Here is a 24,655-nt window from a genome sequence, read left to right as displayed (position 1 = left end):
TCATTTAGGTCGGGTTACCATCATGAATGATCATTGCAGTAAGGGCAATAGTCCCATTCTTTTAGAAGTGTAATGGACTTTCTCTCTAGCTAATCCTTTCGTCAAAGTATCTGCTAAATTATCATCAGTGCGTACGTGATCCACTCTAACAGCTCCTGTTGAGAGTAATTCTCTAATAGTGTTGTGCTTACGATGTATCTGTCGTTTCTTACCATTGTAATAATGGTTCTCAATTTTTTTTTCAATAGCCGCGGTACTATCGCAATGGATCAACACAACTGATATCGGTCTTTCCCATAACAGAATCTCTGCAAGTAAGCTTCTCAGCCAACTTGTTTCCTCACTAGCAGTTGCTAGTGCTATCATCTCAAATTCCATAGTGGACTAAGCTAAGATAGTCTGTTTCTTTGACTTCCAAGAAACAGCCCCACCAGCTATGCTAAATATATAGCTGCTGGTTGCTTTGGAATCATCTGAAAGAGTGTTCCAATCTGCATTGCTGTATCCTTCAAGTACAGCGGGAAACCTTTTATAATGTAATCCAAGGTTTATGGTTCTTTTAAGGCACCTCATTACCCTTTCAATAGCGTGCCAATACTCCTTACTAGGTCTACTGGTAAACCTGCATAATAATCCCACAACATAGGCTATGTCGGGTCTAGTACAATCAGTGGCATACCTAAGGCTACCAATGATACTTGCGTACTCAGTTTGTCGTATACCTTCACCAGTGTTCTTAAACAGTTTTACACTTGGATCATATGTTGTACTAGCAGGTTTACAATCAAAGTAGTCATATTTCTTTAAGATCTTCTCAATGTAGTGAGATTGATCCAGAGAAATTCTCTCTTTTGACCTAGTAATCTTAATACCAAGAATTACACTTGCTTCTCCAAGGTCTTTCATATCAAAGTTGTTACACAACAATGATTTCACATCTAATAGGTTTGCAGCCAGGAGGCAAGTCTACTAAATGCCAGGTCTTGTTAGATTCTAAAGAATCCATCTAATTATTAATGGCTTCTTGCCACAAGTCAGCATCCAAAGAAGACAAAGCTTCTTGGAGGTTTGATGGATCCTTCTCTAATGTATAAGTCATATAATCGGGCCCATACTCTTTAGCAATTCTTGCTCTCTTACCTCTTCGAGGCTCTATATCTGGTTCTGGTTGTGCATGATTTTCACTACTAATAGCAGAAAGATGACTAGATGAAGTAGCCCCACTATTCCTTAATTTAAAAGAAAATCAGAGACCAGATTCTTTCTCACCTCTGGAGTATGCATCACATCTTTGAGAATCAAAGTCTTTCCAGAGGTAAACTTCATTTCAACATCTCCAGTTCCAGCAACAGTAGTGGTGTGGGAATCTCCCAGCAACACTTTCTTATTTTCAACATTCGTGTATGTTTTAATCATAACACGATCATAGTAGACATGACGAGAGGCGTCAGTGTCTACCCACCATCCATCTGATCCTTCAATCATATTAATCTTAGTTATCACAACTATGTATGACTCTTGAGCAATTTTATGTATCTCATAGGATTGAGACTCTACTGATTTATCATCAGTCATTTGATACTTGAGGTAGCGGCTAATAGCATACTTTTTAGTCCCAGCTTCCTTAGTATCATACTTCTCTTCCAAAGCCAGCCAAACTAATTTGGCAGACTTATATGGACTATAATAATCATAGAGATCATCAGCTAACCCATTCAGAATGAAATTATTGCATAGGCAATCATTTTCATTCCAAAGAGCTAATTCCATAGTCATTTTATCCTTTATTTCCTTCTCAGCATCTTTAGGAATCACTGGAATATCAGTGTTCAAAACATAGGCAACTTTTTTCATAGAAAACATCATCTTTTGTTTCCAACGTTTGAAATGATACCCTTCAAACCTAAAAGGTTTGTTGAGGTCATTGTTGTTCGAGCCAGTAATATCTACGGTAGCCATAGCAGAGCCGAAAACGTCTTAAAATTGTTGGAATAATAGTTTATGGCAAACCGAAAAAATTACTGGTTGAGTCGCGGACAATTTCGCTTTCTTTAAGACGTTTCGTGGCACTGCCAAAAAATGTGCAAGCAGACTATCAACCACGAAGTCCCCAGGATAAAACAGCCCAGATCACTGTATAAGATTCCCACTGCATTGAGGGAATCTTTTCTAGAATTACACCCTCTTGTATGACTTGAAAAGTCACTCTAATAGCCGACCGAAAAATATGACTTGAAAAGTCACTCTAATAGCCGACCGAAAAATATGACTTGAAAAGTCACTATTATAGCCAACCGAAAATATGACTTGAAAAGTCACTATTATAGCCAACCAAAAATATGACTTAAAAAGTCACTCTTATAGCCAACCGAAATTATGACTTAAAAAGTCGCTCTTATAGCCAACCAAAAATATGACTTAAAAAGTCACTCTTATAGCCAACCGAAAATATGACTTGAAAAGTCACTCTAATAGCCAACCGAAATTTTTAGAGCGACAGAAAGAAAGAGAGAGAAGTTTGTCGGAAATGCATCGGCTGAAATATGAGAGGGAAAAAGAAAAGTTGAGGAAATGATGTGGGACTTGAAATCTTTTTTTTCTTTCTTTTTTTTCAAACTTTCATCCACATTCTCCTTTGTTCTAACCTAACCAACATGCATTAAGGGAGGAGCTGCATATTTCAATTGGTGATGCTACAACCGAAGGCTTTGTTGGGTGGTTTTGTTTTGTTTGCATTGTATTGCAATATGCTTTTGCTATTTGGATCTTTGTGGCGCCTTGGGTGCAGTAACTTAACCGGGTTTTCCAATATCTAATCTACATGTTCTATATACTGCATAACCCGATATATTAACTTACTTTCGTGCCTTTTGTAATTTTTGGTACCTCTAGTATCCTTTTATTATTTATATTATTATGTTTGCCGATTTTTTTTAAAAAAATCTCATGCATTATTAAGTGTTAATCAAATTAATTAATTCAAATTCAAATAAATAACCTTGTTATCCAGCATGAAAGATCAATACCAAAAAAAAAATAAAAATCCAACATGAAAGATAGACAGTGTCTCTTTGATCACTCAGTGGATTGAACATGAGTTATTTTTATGAGTAAAAAAACAATACATGTACATAAATACATATTTACATATGTGTTATTTGACATCTTAAGAGAAAAAGAGAAAAATAAAGTGTAAGTGATATGAATTAATAGAAAGAGAAATATAAAAAGAAAACAAAAATATCAACTAAGTATTTATAATTTGTGGATATTTAAATATAAGTACTCTAAAAAAAAGATAGTGACTTTAAAAAAATAACCTTGTTAAAATTTCATGGAATAAGAATCGAGCTGTAATTAATCTAACACAACGCATGAACACCCAAAACTGGCAGTAACATTTGCCAGGCTTTGTCACCAAGATAAAACAAAAACTCTATCTTTCACCCTCCCCACTCTCCCATGTGAAAGAAGCTACCGAAAAGTTTTATATACTTCACGTTGCTATTGACATTTGGTGGAATGTAGCAGAAAAAAATGATAGAGGACCCCACATGCCAGAGTAAACAGTGACATTGAATTTGAACCTCAACTGCTTCTTCTGATTCTCCATATCTACCTTCCAATCCGTCTTTTCTGGTGTGTGTGTGTGTTTAAAAAAAAAGGAATGTAAATAAAATACATTCACTCATCGCCTTCTTAAAAGATTCCACTATTGGAGTTTTTATTTATCCCTTTTGGCCTCCCTGTATTTGCGTGTGATCCAAGTACTCCCCTTTTCACTCTTTTCACTCAAAAAGCTATTCCCAGAATCACATAACAGAGAGAGAGAGAGAGAGAGCTATTACTGTGTGGTTGACTATGTGTGTAAATGAGAATCAGAATTCAGAAAAAAAAGTGTACTTGAACTGGGATTCATCTGATTCCTTAACTTGTCTCTCTGCTGATTCATAATCTCTTTAAGGTATCTTATCTTCTCTGTCTTTCTGACATAAAGTCTCTTTCTTTTCGTCCTTTTGTTCCTGTCTGGTCTAGAATATTGATATTATCTTTCTGGGTTGGGGGCTTTTATGCTTGCGGTGTTTTCAATTTACAATCAACAATATGGGCGGTGGGGTTGGTGGAAGGTGTTTCTTTTTATGCATGTGATATAATTTGAATTTCTCTTGGAGCAAATTCAATTTGAGTCCATTCATTATCAAGCCCTATAGGGCGTTGCTTCAAGGGAAAAAAAATGACACAAAAGAAAGAGCATATTGGGTGCTGCAGAACTGAAGATATTTGAGCTAACTCGTATGTTTGATGTGAAATTCAATGTTTTTCTTATTTCCTTACTTTCAGAATTGGTTGATTGATTCTGCTAATGAAAGAAACTTTAACATTATTTTATCATTGGCACAAATATCCCGCTGATTGGATTATAATCTTTCTTGAGTTTTCAAATTGTCTTCAGAAGAACATCATGGCAATTCTTCCTTGTGAATTAGAGATATAGCAAAGCTTTTTTACAAGTTATACCTTATGAGTCATGCATATTCTTTCTCTTCATTTAATCTTTTATATACTATCCTCTACCGTCTCTTTTTTTATTCATTTTCCCAAGTTTATCTGACTGTTGAGGACCTGTGAAACTGGGTAACATGTGATTCCCAAAATAAGAGGTGATATGGTTTTTATATTCCATGATCCATCTGTTGTTCATGTTGCCTATTTCTTGCCTTGCAATGCTAATAAGTAGTACCACAAATAGCACTGGATTGTAACACTTTTGGGATCACAGCATGTTTTTCTAGTACATATGTTTGTGTATTATGCTTTAATTTTATATAATTCTAGAGAGAGGATCATGCTACTTATGATGATTGAACTTGAGGTCTTACTTGTAGTGTTTTGACATGCTTAATTAATCTGTGGAATTTCCTTCTGTGTAATTTGTAGTATATTTGCTTACCTACTTGGGGTTTTAATTCAGGAAGAGGTTTTGCCAACCTGCCACAAATAGTATTGCATGGGTTGGTTTACTAAGTTGCTTAAGGGATCCAACCGTAAATCTTCAGGAGGAAGATATCATGGGAAATATGAAGATGACAGAATATCAGAAAATCATGATTGTTCAGCGGTAATCACACTTTCTGCTTCTAGTAAAAAATTGACCAGTGTTACAGCTTATTATGTCATTTTCTAGCATGATAATAGCGTGAACACAACATAGTACTAGTTCCTTTCAGAATTGGTCTGAAGTTGTGAATTGTAATAGTTCTAAACTGAGTGCAGGATGATTTGATGGATATTGAGAAAGAAGAAATTGATCGGGCCATAGCACTCTCTCTTTCAGAGGCAGATCAGAAAGGGAAAAAAGTTATTGGTGAGATTTGTGCCTTTTCTAATGGGTAGTTAAAGTTCATTTGCTGCTTTATGCAACTTTTTGGTACAATCAGGATTTCAGTGTATGTGGTACTAAAATGTATATTCTAAGAAAAATGCATATTTATTTATTAAGTTCTTACATACAGGCCTTTCTTTTTATGTCCATCTTAGTGTCTTCTTCATTCTTAAATAATGTTTTACTATGGTGTCATTGATCAAGTCTCTCGAATAAACTGTAATCTGAATCTGTTCACCAGAATTATCAGAATTTGTTGATTCTGGTGCTTTGCATTAGTTGAAAATCGAAGTACTAAATATATTTTTCACATGGTTAGTGTACATTAAAGAAATTCTGAAATTCCATTTGGTAAACATGTGTTTGGTAATTGATTCTTGGTTTTTCCCCTGCTAAAGTATTTAAAAAGGCCTTATGTTTTGCCTCACAAAACCCCAGAGGACGACTCTGAATCTGAAGATGATGAACTGTGTCCACTTAGTGACGAGGAAGCTGAATGTGTTGAAGTTCAGCAAGATGAAGATGACCATCATGCTAAAATTCAACAGGATGAAGACAAACATCTTGATGAAGTTCAACTTGAGGAAGATGAACAACTTGCCAGGGCAATTCAAGAAAGTTTGAGCATTAGTTCTCCTCCTCGATCTGACAGTGATTCTTTATTTCAACCTTTTGCACACTTATTCCCACCTGTATACAGGTACCTGTGGGAAAGTTGACATCTTATCTGTAGAATATTAGTTCTCCTCCTCAATCTGACACTGATGCTAAACTTCACTAGTTGTTATAAATAAAGGGAGACAAATGATTGCCCTCATATGTAAAATTGCTTTAATGGAATGCTTGCAGGTAAAAAAGTCTGTCCAAATTGATAATGTTTCAAAACTTCTTTATGAATTCTGAATTATGCTTAGTTAATATCAGAAATTTAGATATGTAGACTAAAGATTGTTGACCTTTTGCCTTCATTCAATTAAATGAAAATGATGCAAGGAGAGCCCTTTAAAACATTTGATATCGGGGTCAATTAGTGTCATATTTATGGTAACTTGCTAGCACTTGTGAATATAATAAATATCTAGCCATCTTGGGAGTTTTTATGTGCTCACCATAAGAAAATTGAACTATTCACCTTAGTGACAAAAGCACGGATCAAGATAGAAGACATTTATAATGTTTCCTTTTCATAAATTCTTGAATTTTACTTATAAAACAGAGGCTAAAACTGGTTCTTGGGAAATGTGCTTGCAGAATCTGTGCTGGCTGCAATTCCGAGATTGGCCATGGAAGATTTTTGAGTTGCATGGGAGGTTATTGGCATCCAGAATGTTTTTGTTGCCATGCTTGCAAACTTCCAATCACTGATTATGAGGTTAGAGTCTTGTGTTGGTTGCTACATGCTTCATGAAACTCAATTTTATAACACGTTTAAACATTCTTCTGGAATTTATAGATGAAGATCTTTAACTTTCTTTACCTTAATTTTTTGAGGTCAATACGAATGAAAATAATGCTTAAATCCTTATTCATTTACAGTTTTCCATGTCTGGAAATCGCCGTTATCATAAATCCTGCTATAAGGAGTTGCATCATCCGAGATGTGATGTCTGCAAGAAATTTGTAAGTACTAGCAGCCAGTTTTTGCTTACAGATTTTTAGTCAGTTCAATGTGCTTGACTTTGATCAATGGTTTCTATAAAATTTTGATGTGCATTACAAATTTCACTACGACATATATTTTCAAGGAAGACCATTGATATTGAGCTGTTCTCAAATATACTTAATAAGTCCAGAAATCAGAATAGTACTTGAGAATGTTCTGCAGAGGTATATCATGTCATGCATGCCTTTGATGGCTCAGATAAGTTTGAATGTTTGATTACTTCTTAAATTTTAATAATTGGCCTAGATCCCTTCATGGGCCAAATATAGGTTTGTTAGGTTTCTTATATTTTAATAATTGGCTTATGATTTTCAAGAAATTGTGGAACAGCTACTCCAAGTTAAAATCATTTTACACTTTGTTCAAAATTGCTCTGAGATCTACGACTTTTTGGCTATGCATGTTTAAGTTTATATCAATATGTTGCATGGCTAAAATAAGCCTGTTCTTGAGCTATGACATATACTCATTCATTCAACATAATTGGAGAAACTAGAGAGACGTTAAAATGTCATATTTCAAGAAAATTGCAAATGAAACCATTCTGTTTTCTAATCTAGATCAAAAAAATTTCATTTCCTACGAATGCTACTATTAATAGGTGGGACAATGCTACTTTGGAATTCCTTGAAATGTTGATTGAAGAAGTTTGGCTAGTATTTCATTGATGAAATTATATTTTGCCCAGAGCTTTTAATCACAAGGAGTGTAAGGGAAATAAAATAAAATAAAAATTCAGAAAAGTACAAGTCAAACCCCTCTAATTCATCAGGGTGAACATGTTGTCGTTCCCTTCCCTCCTTTTTGAATTACAAATTGTCCGCTTTATTTTGTTCTTTCAATTTTGCTAGTTATAGATATACAGCGCAATTGAATGATCAATTTTTGTTCAATTCAGATCCCACCAAATTCAGCTGGCCTCATTGAGTATAGAGCACATCCTTTCTGGCGACAAAAATATTGTCCATCGCATGAGGGTGATGGTACTCCTCGTTGTTGTAGCTGTCAAAGAATGGAGGTCAGTTATATCAGCTAGCAAAACATTTCATCGTTTGTTGTTACCAACAATATCTCACTCCTTTCTTTGTTTTTGTTTGTTTCCTTTTCATATGAAACTTTCCAATCAGTGCAGTCAGTGGATACCAAGTATCTGTTGCTTGATGATGGTCGAAAGCTGTGTCTGGAGTGTCTTGACTCAGCTATCATGGATACTCATGAATGCCAACCTCTCTATGTGGAAATACAAGAGTTTTATGAAGGTTTACATATGAAGATAGAGCAGCAAGTTCCAATGCTTTTGGTTGAGAGACAAGCACTGAACGAGGCTATGGAGGGAGAGAAGAATGTAAGTGTTAATGTTTTCAACTTCCATTCTTGAATTTTGCCTTTTATTTCTCTTCTTTACATCATATCCCTTCTATTGTTCTAATTATGCATTGCTTTGAATGTAGGGTCATCACCACTTACCTGAAACGAGAGGACTTTGCTTGTCTGAAGAGCAAACTATTCCCACTGTAGGGATCTCTTGTGAATTTCAGTCTTATGATGATTTTAATTCTCATATAAAATATATCGGTTGATCAAGCAGTGGCTTTTATTTGTTTCTTTGTAATTCCAGATTTTAAGGAGACCAAGGATAGGAGCAGGATACCAGCTCATAGATATGATAACTGAGCCTTTTAGGCTGGTCCGTCGTTGTGAAGTGACAGCCATACTTGTTTTGTATGGCCTTCCTAGGTATCCTTCTGATACCATCTATTTTCATAATCTATAGTGTTTGCATATGGAATTCAATGGATATAATTCAAGATTTTATATTCATAGGTTATTGACTGGATCAATCCTGGCCCACGAAATGATGCATGCATGGCTTAGACTTAAAGGTACTATACTACTATCAGCTTTCCTGTTATCAATACCATGTAGAAACTTTGTATTTTCATTTCATAGTGTTAAGTTGGACAAATTTGTGGGGTTATGGCAGGCTATGGCAATCTGAGGCCAGAAGTTGAAGAGGGAATTTGCCAAGTCTTGGCTCATATGTGGTTAGAATCAGAGATTATTCCTGGCACTGGGGATGAAGGTGCATCATCGTCATCATCATCTTCATCTTCCTCATCCTCTTCATCACCTTCGTCCTCTTCATCATCAAAGAAGGGTAAACGTTCCGACTTTGAGAAGAAACTTGGTAAGTATTTCAAACACCAGATTGAGTCAGATAGCTCAGCAGCTTATGGAGATGGATTCAGAGAGGGTAACCAGGCTGTGGCTAAGTATGGACTTAGAAGGACCCTTGACCATATCCGATTGACTGGAAGTTTTCCATATTGAAAAAAATGATATTTGACCCTTATAGAGTGAGTAATTCACTTTATAGAGCAAAGTAAGGGACCTCAACTGTTGATGAGAAAATTAAGGAGTTGTTAAACTTTAACAAATCCATGATTTATTATGCACGAGTGATACCAACTGTTCATTTTTCATCAATGGTTGAGACTTACTTTTCTCTGTAAAGTAAAGATTCACTTTAGAGAAACCAAATCCAGAAATATGATACAATTTTCTTTCCTCTACATCAACCAATATATCAGCTTTGTCAGTTAAATTATATAGGATCCAAAGGCTCCAAAATTATATAATTTTCCACTACTCTGGACTAAATAGGGAATTAAAAATGCTCCTGTTAGTCTGCAGTGGTCAAAATCTTTCTTTTCTTTTCTTTTTTCTTCTAGGGGGTGCGAGTGGGGAGGGGATGAAATGAAATGTGCAGTTGTTGCAATTTCGAGATAAATGTAGGCACCTCATATTCTACATGTATTACAAAATACCTTGCAGCAGTTGGAAATGATAAAACAGTTGAAGTAATTATAGTAAAAGTTTGTATATTTTGTATTTTGCTGATATTCTTTTCTTAAATTTTTCTCCCCACTAGTTTGAAGTTGCAATTGAGAAAGGTGGTATCTCAGTATGTTTGTGGTGACTGTTCAACCGTGTAATGTAAGTAATACTTGTCAATTGTCATAAACAGTGTCTTCTTTATCGTTCATATCCTTCTTTTCCAAACTACAAGGAAACCTCTTTCCTGGCACGGTTTGTAAGCCACTGAATATCTGGCCAGGAGAAATCATCTTCCCCTATGACATTTATAAGCTTATATATTTCTTAACTCTTTTAGAATGGGGAAGAGGATGGATATATAGGGACAAACGGTTAAGTTCGTATCTTTTTCAAATGTTGTTTAATGATTTATCTGTTGTATTAACGACTTTTGTTGAATATGATGCAGTTTCACACTTTTAGATAAATGTGATTGCGATGTTCTAATAAACTAACCACATCCAAAATCTTGATAGATATATAAGTAGATGGAGATAGATAGATAGATAGATAATCCCTAGAAAATCACAGCACGATGCCTGAGATTGCTATGCTTTTGGACATTGATCGTTTTTGTTTGATCATGGAGGAATGTTCAACAAGATGAAATAATCTTCAAACATAATGTCAGATAGTCGTCATAGTACGATAAAGTGTTCCAAATGTAGTTGCATTAATATAGTCTTAGGATGATCCTTATGAGATTGTACTTCTTCCGGTCAAATGGATTCTCATCCTTTAAGGTAAAATAAGAAAAAATAAAAGAAGCTTACCCATAGATTAAAATTAGCTTATGTATATATTAAAAATTAGCTTTTTGAAGAAGTTAATGATAGGACTTTTATAAATTAGTTTATGCATATGTTGTCTCGTACACCCATCTATACCTAAAACTTGATAATAAATTCAGGTAATACTAGTCACCGCACCACAACTATGTGTTGGTCATAATATTCTTGACAGCACAATTAAAATAGATGGTTTGACTTAAATTTAAATAAAACATTATTGATTGTCTATGGTTGTATAGTTAATATTAACTCCTCTCAGTGGGTATTCTAATTGAGTCAATGACAAAATAAAGTTTAATAGTAATGGATGTTGAGGGTGTCAACTGGGAGGGAAAAGTCCCGCATTAGATAAGAAGAATTGACAAATTGAGCTATAAGTGGCAAGGATACCTAATGCCTTAAAAGTGTTGGTTTTGATGTGGTGCTTAATTTACTTCTATGTTTTTTACTCTTGTCTTCTTAATCCTCATGATCCAACACTAATGTAAAGACAAGAAGTAAGAAGAAGGTTCAATTGTGTTCTACAATATCTTTTTGCAAATTTTCCGAAAACAAGATGGAGACAAGCAAGCAGTTTGAAACTTAAAAACCAAAGTTATATCAGGAGATAGAACGAAGCAACGATCTATGAACCTTGCGAAGGGTATATAATTGTATTCCTTTTTAAGAAAAACCTTTTAGTAAAAAGAAAATCTTTTATCACAAAGTCAATTTCATTTCTTGTAACATTCCAATTTTGGTAAGCCAATTTAAAAAGAGTTTTTATTTCTAAATAAATAGAGTTTTAGAAAAAATGATCAGATTTTCATAAATAAATAAATAATGAGAAATAATGATTTGAAGGGAAAAAAAAAAGACATTTGATTTATTCATTTGATAGGGAATAAAATAGAGTTCTTTTTTATAAAATATTAAAAAAAAAAAATAGAGTAATAATAAGTTATGTGTATCTTAGGTATAAATAACGATGTTAGGTCAGATTGATGTTTCCTTTTTCCTTCAGTTTTTTTCTCTTCTTCCCCCAAAACCCTCTTTTTCCCGCATGCCATCAAACATGACTCAGAAAAATGACGATGTCGGACTCATTCACCGTTAGATTGTCGTGAAATTTAAACAGTATGTTCGCAACCCAATTCTGAGCATTCTCACCGTTGGGAATTTCGATATTGCGTCTGAACTAAGATAAATACCCTTCACATTGTACCATTTTCCTTTCCCGCAGAAACCTAGAGCTTTCTCGGTAAAACTACAATCCTGGTTTCGTTAACCGTTGGATTGTCATGAAATTTTGATATGTTGTTCGAAATTCAATTGCTCAAACTTTCACCGTTGTGATTTGCGAAAGAATATTGATGTAGGGAGAAAAAGGAATCGCACGAGGACAGTACAAATGGAGACTTCAATCTCTTCTCATTTTCTCTAACGTTTGGAAACCCTATTAGAGCAACTAGAGGAAAAAATTGAGAAATCTTAAGAACTTGCTAGAGATGCCGCTATCGCTTTCAAAAGACACGTGAGTCCGCTTAGAGGTAAGGGATGAATTATTCACAATTGGGATTAGTGAGAACATATGTAGGGATCCTTAGAGTATCAATTGGAATGGATTTTGGGGTGTTCCCGTCATTTTTTATTCTATCCTTATAATTATAATTGTGAATTATATATGTTTGACAAACCAATTGTTGTGAAATTGATATGCTATTGTGTTGAGTGTGAATCCTATAAATCGAGCATTTTCTAATTAGCATGAATTGATAAAATAAAGTAAGGAGAAATTTAGAGTGAGATATTGATTTTGTATTTTCTCTTTTTCATGCTTTTTTAGATTTTTTTATATTTTAAAATTAATATCATAATTGAAATTGACCAAAGTGTTCATATAATTATTTAGAATTTGTGCATTGAAAGCTTACTCTGAAATTCGTGATCCAATATGATGTATGCTAGTTTATATATATAGAATTAGTTATATATTTAATTATATTAATATTTTATGTAAATAATATTGTAGAGTTGTTATAGTATGATTCCAAAAATTATTAAGTGTTGGAGTTTGAGAATATTATGGTTAGATTTGATGAACATGTATATGTTGTATCTTATGAATATCATTAAGAATGTTATGAGATGTTAAATTGTGGGTGTGATATTTGGTTGTGAATAAGTGGATGTGTTTAACACTTGATGTTACAATAATAGTATTGTGAGCTGTGAGGTCGCCGAGTTTGAGTGCTTCTTTAAGCCTATGCTGATTTCATATGGTTAGAGCATTCTCGCAAAACATCGTGACCCTGACTGGTCTCCCTATGATCTTGCTTAGCGAGAGTGACCTGACAAACCCATTGTGTGGTGTGTCTTGTTATGTACTCCTAAGCGTCCCATGGTGGTTTTTCACTGACATGGTACCACATTGCATATAGGATTAAGTCTTAGCATAACTGTTGCATATGCTTGCTAATTGTTTATTATGAAATTGATATGTTATTATGTCTTGATCGGAGTGTGTGATTCTTGTGTAATGTGATTGATGATTGAAAAATGTGATTGATGATTGAAAGGTGAATTTTGAATGACAAAGTGGTGAAATTATGTGAGTTATATTTAAGTTTTATTTTGTTTATATGATATGTATATCTAGTCATCTTGTTTCTCTCTAGTAGTTAGGAATGTGATAACTCACTCCCGGTTTGCTGTTTGTGTTTGAATCCTGTGATGATCTTGAACTTTGTGTTCGGGGGAGCAGATGACTAGGTGAACTGCTTTAAGAAATATTGTGCTGAAAGACGTCGAAACACAACGCTCTGATAAGATGTGACCTTGGGACATAAGTTTTTATATTAATTTTATGATGTTAGTCTATTTTATTTTACCTTACTGATTTAACAAAATATTTTTGTAAATTTTGACGACCTTATTTTGAGCCGAATATGTTTTTAATAAGTTTTATTTGGTAATTGAAATGAATGTGAATCTTTTACTCATGTGATTTTATTTACTAGTGTATATATATATATATATAGGTCGGGGTAGAGAGTGTCACACTTCTCATTCTCTCTCTAATTTGGCCATGACCTCTGCCTCTACCTTCTCCGTTTCTACTCCATTGAACCCTTTCAGCCTCTTTTTCTCCCACCTCCACAACAACCTTCGATGGAGACTTCCTCCTCATCAAGGTTGCTTGCTCAACCTTGACACTCAACGATATCATCCTCACCCATTTGGTCTCAGTTAACCATATCGTGTAAAAGTCCAACTCGACTTGTGTCCTTTGAAAGTTGTATACCCACCCAACTTGGCTCCTTCGTGGCGATATGGGAGAACACAAAGGGGTTCGACGAATGTCACCAAAAAGCCTCCTTCTCCATGTGACACTCCACAATCATTTTCTGATTGTAGTTGATTTGGGGGTTGGAGATGGTGGCTATTTGGTTGAGGTGTGGTGATGATGGTGAACTAGTGGTTGAGGTGCAATTCAGGTTCATGGTTTTGATGTTGGTGTTTAGTGATGAAGGTGAGCTTGTGCATTCGAAAAGAAATGGATTTTCGTCCAAAAAAAAAATTCCTATAATTTGTGACGATTTTTAACCCCAAAAATTATGATTTGAATTTTTTAAATTTTTTCTATAACTTATAAGATTTTTAACTTCCAACAAATTACATTTTGAAATTTAAATTAAAATAATGTCACATAGGTTAGATTCAACCCAGCTCTAGGCCAATAAATAACATATTTCAATTTAGGGAGCACAGAAAACATAAAGAAAATTTTAGAAGAAACTTTAAACATTTATTTTTCAGATTTATAATGACGAAAAATATATTTAAATCTTAAAAAAAAAACATATTAGCAGCCACGTGTCCAAGGGATGAACATGATTGCAGAGTGGTCGTGGAGCGAGCGAGTGATGCTCATCACATCATGTGCTTCCAAAACTGATCTATTTCCCTTCTCCTTCTTACTTCTGTCGTTCTCTCTGCTGCAAATCCAAAAACCACCAAATCGCGGGTAAAAATAAACCTCCTCTCTTTGATCCGTCATAACTCTCACCTTTTCTCATTCCGATTTCACTTGCATTCATTTCACTTGATTTCACTTCTTCCATTCGCAGTTCCAAATTGCAATTTCTCGAGCGAACTTTGCGAGTTCTAGGGTTCCCCCACTGCCATGGACCAGGCCGAATTAACCTCCGAACAGGTACTTCCCGATCCGTTTTTCACTCCCTTTGTTTCTTCATCCATCGATCTGATTGCAAATTGCCGATCGTGTTCGATTCCGTTTCGATTTAGTTTTCGTGCATTTTAATTGTCGATGTAGATTGAAAACTTTTACGCTGACATTGTGTCCGTGTTTTCGCGAAGGTTCTGAGGAGGGACATCCCATGGGAGACCTACATGTCCACCAAGCTCATCTCAGGCACCAGCCTTCAGCTCTTAAGGCGCTACGATCACCGGCCAGAGAGTCACAGAGCACAGTTGCTCGATGATGTAATAGTTTTTATTTTTATTTTAAATGTTAAATTATTGTTATTATTTTTTAAATTAATATATTATCGTTATGTTAATTGTTTGAGTTTGATTACTATTTGAATTTGAAGTGGATTTAATTTGTGATTCCCAAGTTTGCTGTCTATTGTCAAATGTATTGAAAATTAGACATCGTCGTGTGGCAGGATGGTCCCTCTTATGTTCGCGTGTTTGTTCGTGTTTTGCGTGACATTTTCAAGGAAGATACCGTGGAGTATGTTTTGGCACTGATAGATGAAATGCTTGCTGGTAATTTGTTGAAATTGGCCATTTTTTTTTTCTTTCCATTTGTTTGTTAACAGTGGCATAACCTTTAAATTATAATCTTGCAGCAAACCCGAAGAGAGCAAGACTGTTTCATGACAGTGCCCTTGCTGATGAAGATACTTATGAGCCTTTCCTAAGTTATGTATTTACTCAAATATGCTTTTGATTTGCGATTTTTGCATATTAATTATTCACTTTCTTTGCTTTGGAGATGAGGCGAGCTCAAATATACTGTAATTGTTTATCTATTATATTGCACATTTTTTTTTAAATCTCATATTATATTAAAATTCAGCATTTGTTTCAAATAGAATGTGCTAGTAACGACAGCCATTACTTTAGGCAGACTTTTTAAAGAATTTTCTTTTGCTGGGGGTTCACATCCTGCTCTAACCATTGATGATCATATCTTTGTGTATGTAAAATATGTGCTATGTATATATGTAGTTTATTGTAGGCTTAAATAAGTTTTTGGTCCCGTAAGTTTGCACATTTAAAATTTTGGTCTCTGTAAATTTTTTTGTTCATCTTTAGTCCATATAAGTTTATGTTTTTTCAATTTTGGTCCCTGGAAGATATTTTGCTCATTTTTAGTCCCTATAAGTTTGCATTTTCTCAATTTTGGTCCTTGTAAGTGCAAACTTATGGGGACTATAAATGAAAAAATTGGAATCTTAAAGGGACTAAAATTGAAAAAGCACAAACTTACAAGGACCTAAAATTAGAAAAAATGAACTTACAAGGACCAAAAATGAAAAATCGCTAACTTATAGGAACGAAAAACATATTTAAGCCTTTATAATATTTTTTCTTTCCCTTGGACAGAAACTGTACTGAATCCCTTAATTACATTTTCTTACCATTTTTACAACTTGAGGATAAAAAGCTATGTATGATTGTCATCTAGATAATGACATATGTTTGTTATGCATTTTGACTATTTTCTTTGTACTTCAAAGTTATGATATACAAAAAAAAACTAACAATATTTTCCATCTTTCAGATTGCTCTGGAAAGGAAATTGGTTCATACAAGAGAAAAGTTGTAAGATCCTCGCTTTAATTGTTAGGTAATACAAACACAAGAATTTTCACATTTTAATACAAAAAAAATTCTCGGATTTGAATCAAATAACAGATCTGTTGTATACTTGTACAAGTTAACCTTCCCAGTTATTGCAAAATTTCACCGTTTACTGATTATAGTGTCAGGCCAAAAAATCAGAATGGCATTGTGTCAAATGGAGAAGCATCAAATGGAAAGAAGCCATTTACCACTATTGATGATGTTTTGATAGGATTGGTAAAATGGCTTTGTGATCAGGTATGTGATACAGGAAATTGTTTCTTTCTCACTGGATCAACTGCTAAGAGTAATTCACAGACATGTCAACAATCAACCTAATCACATCAACTTATGGAGGAAGATGCCAAACTCTTGACATATATGGGAGTTAGTAAGATTTGCAAGGACACATTATTTGCTTGAACTTGAACAACTAGGTTATAAATTGGACCATGGAATCAATTAAACCAGATGGCATAAAAATATGCACTCAGATCTATAGGAAGTTTATGAAATGTTTTATGTGAATAAAAAACTTGCATGTTATATCCTAAGATGTGAGTAGATTCAGTTCTATGTAATATGCATGCATTTTTACTTTTGTCTACTTATTATATCTGTAGTTGAAGAAACCTTCTCATCCTATTCGTGGAGTCCCGACTGCTATCAATTGCCTAGCAACACTACTTAAGGAACCTGTGGTTAGGTCTTCCTTTGTTCGGGCTGATGGGGTCAAGTTACTTGTACCCTTGATTTCGCCAGCATCCACTCAACAGTCTATTCAGGTAAGTTTGTTGGACTCTATCTCTGAGAATCCGAAATCTGAGTAACTGGATTTTCCTTCAGTTGGCCTATATAAATTATACCAATAGGATAGGTGCTTGAGGAAGCATGATATATCTAGTTACGCCTGTAATACTTGCTGGAACTGGAAATCTAATAGCCTGTATTGAATTTAGAAATGGTTAACTTAAACATGCTTGGTGCATCTGACCAAATGATAAATTTTTGGAAAAACAATGACAGAGTGGTATCTGGGGGATTCTTGATTTGTTGGCCTCTAAATTGATTTATCAATAAAATAATAAATATTACTAATGAAATTTGTAGATTTCACGCTGCTTTTTTAGGGAACAAAAATTAATTGATAAATTCCTCTGTGACAGCTTCTTTATGAAACATGTCTCTGCATATGGCTCTTATCCTATTATGAGCCAGCAATTGAATATTTGGCTACTTCTAGAACCCTTCCGCGACTTATTGATGTTGTCAAGAGTTCTACAAAAGAGAAGGTATGGCTGACTAGTTGAACTTATGTTCATCTCATTTTTCTCTTGCAAACAAAATGTTGTTCACATTTTTTTTATTTCTTGCAATATCATTATTAGTTATAGCTATAGTTATTTGATAGCTTTTAACTGAATTTGTATTAACTTTCTGTTAGATTTATGTCTATGTATTGGTCGCAAGTATATATGTTTATAACTTCTCTGGCATAGCAGTCTAATGTTGGCACACTTGTTTTTATAAATTTGTTAGGTGGTTAGAGTAGTTGTCTTGACTCTTAAGAACTTGATGTCAAAAGGGACATTGGGTGCTCAGATGGTTGACCTTCAGCTGGCACAAGTTGTCCAGAGTTTAAAAGCACAGGCGTGGAGTGATGAGGTGAGATAATTAGAACCTACATTAACTTCTGAAAAATTATTTGTGCAAATTGTGTAAAATTATAATTGGTCTTGAAGAGAAAATATTTTTGATATACATTTTGCCACTTACGGTTGCTGTCTTGTAACCTGGCAATCATAGGTTCAAATACTGGAAAGTGTCTTCTTGCAGAGCTTAGGTTGCATAGTGCGACTGGAAGTCTTGAGCATTTGGTTGCCCCTTTTTTTACATCTTGCCACAATTTATTTATTTGCATTCAGAACTTATATATATTTTTTCCTGTAATCATAATATAATAGTTTGATATAGTTGGGATCTTTGCAATTTGATAAGCACCCAAGGACTTGGGGAACCCTCCCTTAAAAGCTAGCTATTAAGGAGGGAGAACCGAGTACTTAAATACTCCACCAAACATTCCATAGTACTCAATGTGTGACTTACACTCCATGATACTCAAGTCCTAAGAGCCGACATCTTGGTGGTTGACACTCTACAATGCTTCACTCAGCCTTTTTGGTCAGCCTTTTTGGTCAGCCCTTTTGTGCATTGCACTTTTCGAGACACATAAGCACCCAAGCACTTGGGGAACCTCCCTTAAAAGCTTGCATTTAGGGGGGGGGGGGTACTCCACCTAGCATTCCATTCTACTTCAATGTGGGAATTAGGCACCCATCCCAAGTCCCTATTACAATAAATATAAAATTATATTTGTTGTCATACAGTGCATTGTACTGTATTGTTAGATATGGTTTCCGTTTTCCAAGATGCATGCTTTCCATGATACTCTTAGATACTGTTTCTGTTTCCCAATATTTAGATCATACATTTCTTGAACTTTACCACTCTATCATAAATAGAGGGGTATTTTTAACATCTGTTACCACATTTCCTTTTCAAATAATCTATTTCCTGCTATTTGCTCGACACTTCTATTAATTAGAAAAGTTTGTCATAGGACTTGTTGGAGGCCCTAAATTCCCTGGAAGAAGGGCTTAAGGATAATATCAAGAGACTAAGTTCTTTTGATATGTACAAGCAAGAAGTTCTCCTTGGCCATCTGGATTGGTCTCCCATGCACAAAGATCCCATATTCTGGCGAGAAAATATAAACAACTTTGAAGAAAATGATTTCCAGGTATCTGTGCATTATCTCTTCCTTACTCTTTTCTTTGTTATTTCATGTAATATAAAATTGGCATCTCTGGGGATGATATTGGGTTTCACCTGGATAGAAACGGTTGGTACTGAATACCAACTGGCTGGCTAGCTAGAGTGCTTTTGTGTTTTTTGATACTTTTCTTTGTAAGTTAGACAGTATGGAACTACTTGATGAATATGCCCTCCCATATCTGAGGCTGAGTCTTAGCATTACAAAGTTGATTTTGCAAGCTATTTAAGTTTCTCTCTTGTAGTGATAGAGACAGTATCAACATGGATTGTGTTTTTCAAGCAATGATCATGTGATAAGAATTTTCAGCTGATAATTAATGTTGTCTTTTGACACTTTTGGTTGGCATACAATACGTCATCAGGATGAATTGTAAATGTAATGAAATTAAACAGTAAATGGACAGCTTTACATTTTATGGAATCTTTTGTGATTGCAGCCAACTGAATTTACACTTTCTCATTGCCGTCAAAAGTTCAACCAATGGCTTAAGAGAAAATATGTTTGATTACTTTATTTATAATTGTTAGGAAATAAATAAAGTAATCAAACATATTTTGTAAAGTAGATTTGATATTCATCTAAAAGTAGTAAATACATTGTACTGTGCCGATTTTGATCAGAAACACAGTATATGGATTTTAAAATATTTTGTTCCTAGTAAGATATGCTTAATACAAAATACGATTTTTTCTTTGCCATAAATAGCAATTAGAGGCATTTTTAAAGCAAGAACAGATGATTATGCTATATGAAGTGCCATTTGTTGTAATGCAAAAAAAAAAAAAAAGAAGATAATGATGATAGTGTGTGATCTTGTTGTGTACTCTATCTTATCTCAAACATTCATCTATTATTTATTAATACTATCCTCATCTGTTGCAGATCCTAAGGGTCCTAATAACAATTTTGGACACGTCCAATGATCCAAGGACTCTGGCTGTTGCTTGCTATGACCTTTCACAGTTTATCCAGTGCCATTCTGCTGGACGGATCATTGTGTCAGACCTTAAGGCAAAAGAACGAGTGATGAAACTAATGAATCATGAAAATGCTGAAGTTACTAAAAATGCACTGCTCTGCATCCAGCGGCTTTTCTTAGGTGCAAAGTATGCAAGCTTCTTGCAGGTTTAATTCTGTTTCTGTGGGGTGGCCTAGTGTATGCACTAGATTCCATCAACTTCTCTGCTATCTCACAAATTGGATCGGCTCTCGTGTACAAGTCTTATTCATTGTTTTAATGATTAATTTATTGTGTATGGCTACTCAGATTTCGGTTCCAACAGTAGCAGAAATTTTATGTGAGGAATAAGTATGCATGATGTTCTGCTGCCGAATAAATCAAGTTTTGTAATATACTCGAAGTCGTGCTTGTAGGTATGTTGTCTTTGTTAGAAAACAAAATTTATCGTTACTATATGTAATTTCTTGAAAAATGAGCTACTTGAATATGAGCTAGTTTCAGAAGAATAATGACTTGGGGGATGAGTAAGTTATTGTCCTATTGACCTATTTCTTGCCGGAGAACAAATTTTTTAACTTGTTATTTAGCAAATTGTGCAAGCACATTTTTTTTATAAAAAAAATCCTAATAGTTTCTCATTGTTGTTGTCCACCGAGGATTAACGTGTGATTGGATACAAGACGTTCGACTGGAAAACTAAGGGTGAGTTTGTTTAGGCTGAAAATAAGTGATTTAAAAAAATGATTTATTTATAAGTGATTCTTATATAAGCAAAAAGCCAAAAACTATTTTAGTTTGGTTAAGATTATAAAAAACACTTATTAACTTGTTTGGATATGACAATTGTAGAAGTATTTTATTTATTTTAAAATTACATATAAGACCTTATAAGCAATTAAGATATATGCATTTCCAAAATTTCATAACAGCATTGCCACTTATGCCAATTTTATAGAAGCACCAGATGTGCAGTATTACAGAAACAGAAGTGTGCCACCAAAGAGTTTTACTAAGAAGTCCATGAACCCCATATCGTGTACATGAAGCTGTTAGCATATACATAACCCACAAGGTCAAACTATATACAAAAGGGTGCACTTAGTCTATACCGAAGCAAGAAATCACGTGATACACAGACACTCAATCTAATAAAAAACAAGAATTAACTTGGCAGATGACAAGCCACTCCCAATTCAAAACTAGAATATATAACATTTGATAACATAAATGCAACAAACCAGAAAATTAAGTAGCTGACCCCAAAGGCTCAAACCCCAAAAATAACATTTGATAACATAGATGCAAAAAAGAAAAATAAAACAAAATATTAGTGTTACTCGCCCCACTCAACAATAAATTGTGATTTGCATTCGATCATCCCAACTCCCAAAATCATCAGAAAATCAAATCTCCAAAGACCAGCTTAAGAATGGATCAAAACGTTGAAATACCAAAGCTAGATATTCAGACAATTATAAAAAAGATGAAGAAAAGCCTTTGCTTGAACCACATCCACGAAGGATTTGGTGTGCAAATTACCCCCACCAGCCAACAATTGAAACCACACACTACATACACAACACTGCAGCAGAAAATTCACACTTGTTCCCTATAAAACATAATCTTGACCAAGAACCCCCAATTTTAAAACAGCAATCACAGAAACAAAATAAGGGATTTCGTTCTATGTTAATATGAATTCGGCTGAATTGGGAAGGAGACTGCAGCGGAGGGAACCAGGAGACTGTTGCGGAGTGACACCAGTTGCTAGGTCTCTCGAAACAAAGCTTGGAAGAGGAAGAGTGCGTTAAAAACAGAAATCATATTTAGCCGGCTGATTTCAGAATATGTCACTTACATGCCATGAATAATCAATTTTTTTCATAGATCAAGATTTTTGTTGACTCCTTAATTTTAAAAGAGTATCTATAATTTTAAAAGAGTATCTATAAGATGTACAGATAACAATAATGAAAAATAAATGAGATAGAGTTATATACTCAAATAATGAAACTATTGAATAATGACAACTTCTCAGGAACATGCCTCTAGTGGACTAATGTTATTTCAAACATCTTTCAGGAAGATAAGTTTGGGAAAACTTAAAGATGAAATAAATTATTATTCATCCATCTTTCTATCTTACATTACACAGCAACATTTACATACAGAAGAAAGAAAATAGAGGGAAGTGATTAACAAAACAGCATAATGACTAATTGAGGTACTCTTTGTTGAATCAAAACTTCCTTTCCATAGACGTTTCCCATCTCAATGAAGAGTCCAAGGCTTTGGACAAAGATGACACAATCTCATGCATATCAGGGCGATTTGCTGGATCTTTCTTTATGCAAGTTCTTATCATTCTAGACACAAACACAGCAAGTTCCATAGGATAATTTCCTTGCAAAGAGGGATCAATGGACTCACTCAATCTCAAATCTTCACCTTCCTCATCAAGCATCGCGCTTAAAACATCTACCAAATTCACAATATTCCCTTCTGCATAAACATCAGCAACATCTTTTCCATTGAGCATTTCCAACATCAGAACCCCAAATGCATAAACATCAAGCTTTGTAGACACAAGACCATATATTCCAAATACTCTGGAGCCATGTACCCTCTTGTCCCAACAATGTGCCTTGTCATCACATATTGCTCACCCTCACTACCCTCTCTTTCCACTGACCTTGCAAGCCCAAAGTTTGCAATCTTTGCCCTGAAATCACTGTCCATTCAGATCCTTGTGTACATGGGGTGGAGAAGTGAAACTATGAAGATAGTCAAGTCCTGTGGCCACATCCAATGCAATCTGAATTCTTTGTGTCCAACTTATAAACTTTCCCTTGATGTTGATCCAATCACTCAAGTTTCCATTAGCAGCATACTCATAATAAAGATACCAATAGCCCTCGTTGAAGCAAACCCCAGAAAGGCGTATAACATTAGAACGGTTCACTTTGGTCAAAAGCTCTATCTCCTTTGACACATCACCATCTATCTTTCTAATTGCAGCCAAATCCCCGTTGATGAAACCGCGATAAACCGACCCTTTGATGCAGCAGGTGGGACTAAAACCATTTGTTGCACTTCGTAGTTCCTTATATCTGTACACCTTGAACGATTGACCTATGCCAGATATGATCTCTGCCAAATTCTCAGATTCTTCTTCCAACTTTTTTTCTTGTGGTTTCTCAATAGCCACAGCCACAAAACTATCAGACACAATCACAGAATCATCTTTCTTTTTATTAACCTTGAGATAGAGCCTCCTGAAAATGATAGCACAAAGGACTAATGATATTAATGCAATACCTCCAACAACTCCTACAACTGCATGCACCCATGTTTTGCTTGAGCTTCCACTTGAAGAAGATGAAGAAGATGGTGGTGGTGGTGGAGATGGCTCAGAAGTTTGATTACTCGAAGGCTCTTCATGAAGAGGTATTAGAAGTGTGGTAAAAGGATGGATTACTGGTTGTTGAGAAGAAAGAGTATTAGCTTCAACAATTGCTCACTGCTGACACCAAATCTTTCACCAATGAGCCAAACAATGTCATTAGAAGCCACAGGGTAACTCAACAAGTACTTGACACCTTGCTCAGTTTGATTCTTCGAGGGACAAGCGCATCGAAGAGGAACATTGAGGTCATTTCCGGGCATTAAATCTCCTTCGGGAATGTTGTTTTGGTCCTGCAATGCTTGACATGTTGAGAGGCCTTCAAAAGTGTTGTTAGCGATCACAAAATATGAGTCTCCTCTTTCAACCTCATAGGACGTGTTGAACTGGTAATACTGGTTGTTACCTGAACAAGAGCAATTGATTGGAACAATTTATTAGGACGTGTTGCTTTCAAAAAATAAGAACGTGTTGCTTTCAAAAAATAAAAGTGTTGAACAATTTATTAGGACACCGAGCTTAGGTCAATCGGTTTGGACACTCTCATAAGATATCCCGATCAAGTGCCATGTTAATACCACTTAAAAAAAATGAAAAATTGGATCTATGTCCAATGGTTCACAAGTACACAAAAAAGTATTTTATTTTGGCTTGACCGATAATTTTATATGAAATAGTGGATAAGATCAATTAAGTAAAAAAAAATTTCCAAGATATGTTTCAAGAAAGATATAATTTGGAACTTAAAATTATTAATTATTTTTTTTTTGGAAATAAAAAAGTCAAATCGTTTGATAGGAGCTTATAATCTAGTCTATACTAGGCCTAAGCTAGGTCAAACCTTTTAAAAAAATAAGTCAGATCAAGACTTTTAGTAAAATCTAT

The 24,655-nt window shown here is 34.8% G+C and overlaps 2 protein-coding genes and 1 pseudogene across 4 annotated transcripts; 2 read left to right on the top strand and 1 right to left on the bottom strand.

The window, feature by feature from the left end:
- The first annotated feature begins 3,566 nt into the window (after window positions 1-3,566).
- LOC100813890 (protein DA1-related 1) lies at window positions 3,567-9,922 on the top strand. Of its 3 annotated transcripts, none has more exons than XM_006599331.3 (12): window positions 3,567-3,964; window positions 4,977-5,119; window positions 5,275-5,365; window positions 5,822-6,083; window positions 6,635-6,755; window positions 6,920-7,003; window positions 7,945-8,064; window positions 8,179-8,391; window positions 8,498-8,560; window positions 8,665-8,783; window positions 8,871-8,929; window positions 9,031-9,922. In XM_006599331.3, the coding sequence occupies exons 2-12, from the start codon at window positions 5,009-5,011 to the stop codon at window positions 9,375-9,377; spliced, it is 1,590 nt and encodes a 529-aa protein (XP_006599394.1). In that variant the 5' UTR covers window positions 3,567-3,964; window positions 4,977-5,008; the 3' UTR covers window positions 9,378-9,922. The 3 variants fall into 3 exon arrangements, with proteins under 3 accessions (XP_006599394.1, XP_006599393.1, XP_040866443.1); XM_006599330.3 differs by having other exon boundaries at window positions 3,571-3,964; window positions 4,973-5,119; XM_041010509.1 differs by lacking the exon at window positions 3,567-3,964 and adding an exon at window positions 4,097-4,293 and having other exon boundaries at window positions 4,973-5,119.
- Window positions 9,923-14,578: 4,656 nt separating this feature from the next.
- On the top strand, window positions 14,579-20,870 carry LOC100788723 (V-type proton ATPase subunit H). The gene is made up of 12 exons (XM_003547954.5): window positions 14,579-14,720; window positions 14,824-14,909; window positions 15,074-15,199; window positions 15,385-15,487; window positions 15,571-15,643; window positions 16,509-16,574; window positions 16,711-16,828; window positions 17,194-17,355; window positions 17,737-17,862; window positions 18,110-18,235; window positions 19,191-19,370; window positions 20,289-20,870. Exons 2-12 carry the CDS (start codon window positions 14,880-14,882, stop codon window positions 20,535-20,537), a joined length of 1,359 nt encoding a protein of 452 aa, XP_003548002.1. The 5' UTR covers window positions 14,579-14,720; window positions 14,824-14,879; the 3' UTR covers window positions 20,538-20,870.
- Window positions 20,871-22,398: 1,528 nt separating this feature from the next.
- Window positions 22,399-24,204, bottom strand: LOC100813352 (lysM domain receptor-like kinase 4; annotated as a pseudogene).
- Between the last annotated feature and the right edge of the window lie 451 nt (window positions 24,205-24,655).

The sequence above is a fragment of the Glycine max genome, chromosome 16, assembly GCF_000004515.6.
Source record: "Glycine max cultivar Williams 82 chromosome 16, Glycine_max_v4.0, whole genome shotgun sequence".
NCBI lineage: Eukaryota > Viridiplantae > Streptophyta > Magnoliopsida > Fabales > Fabaceae > Glycine > Glycine max.
This window is presented reverse-complemented; position numbering and strand designations above follow the sequence as displayed.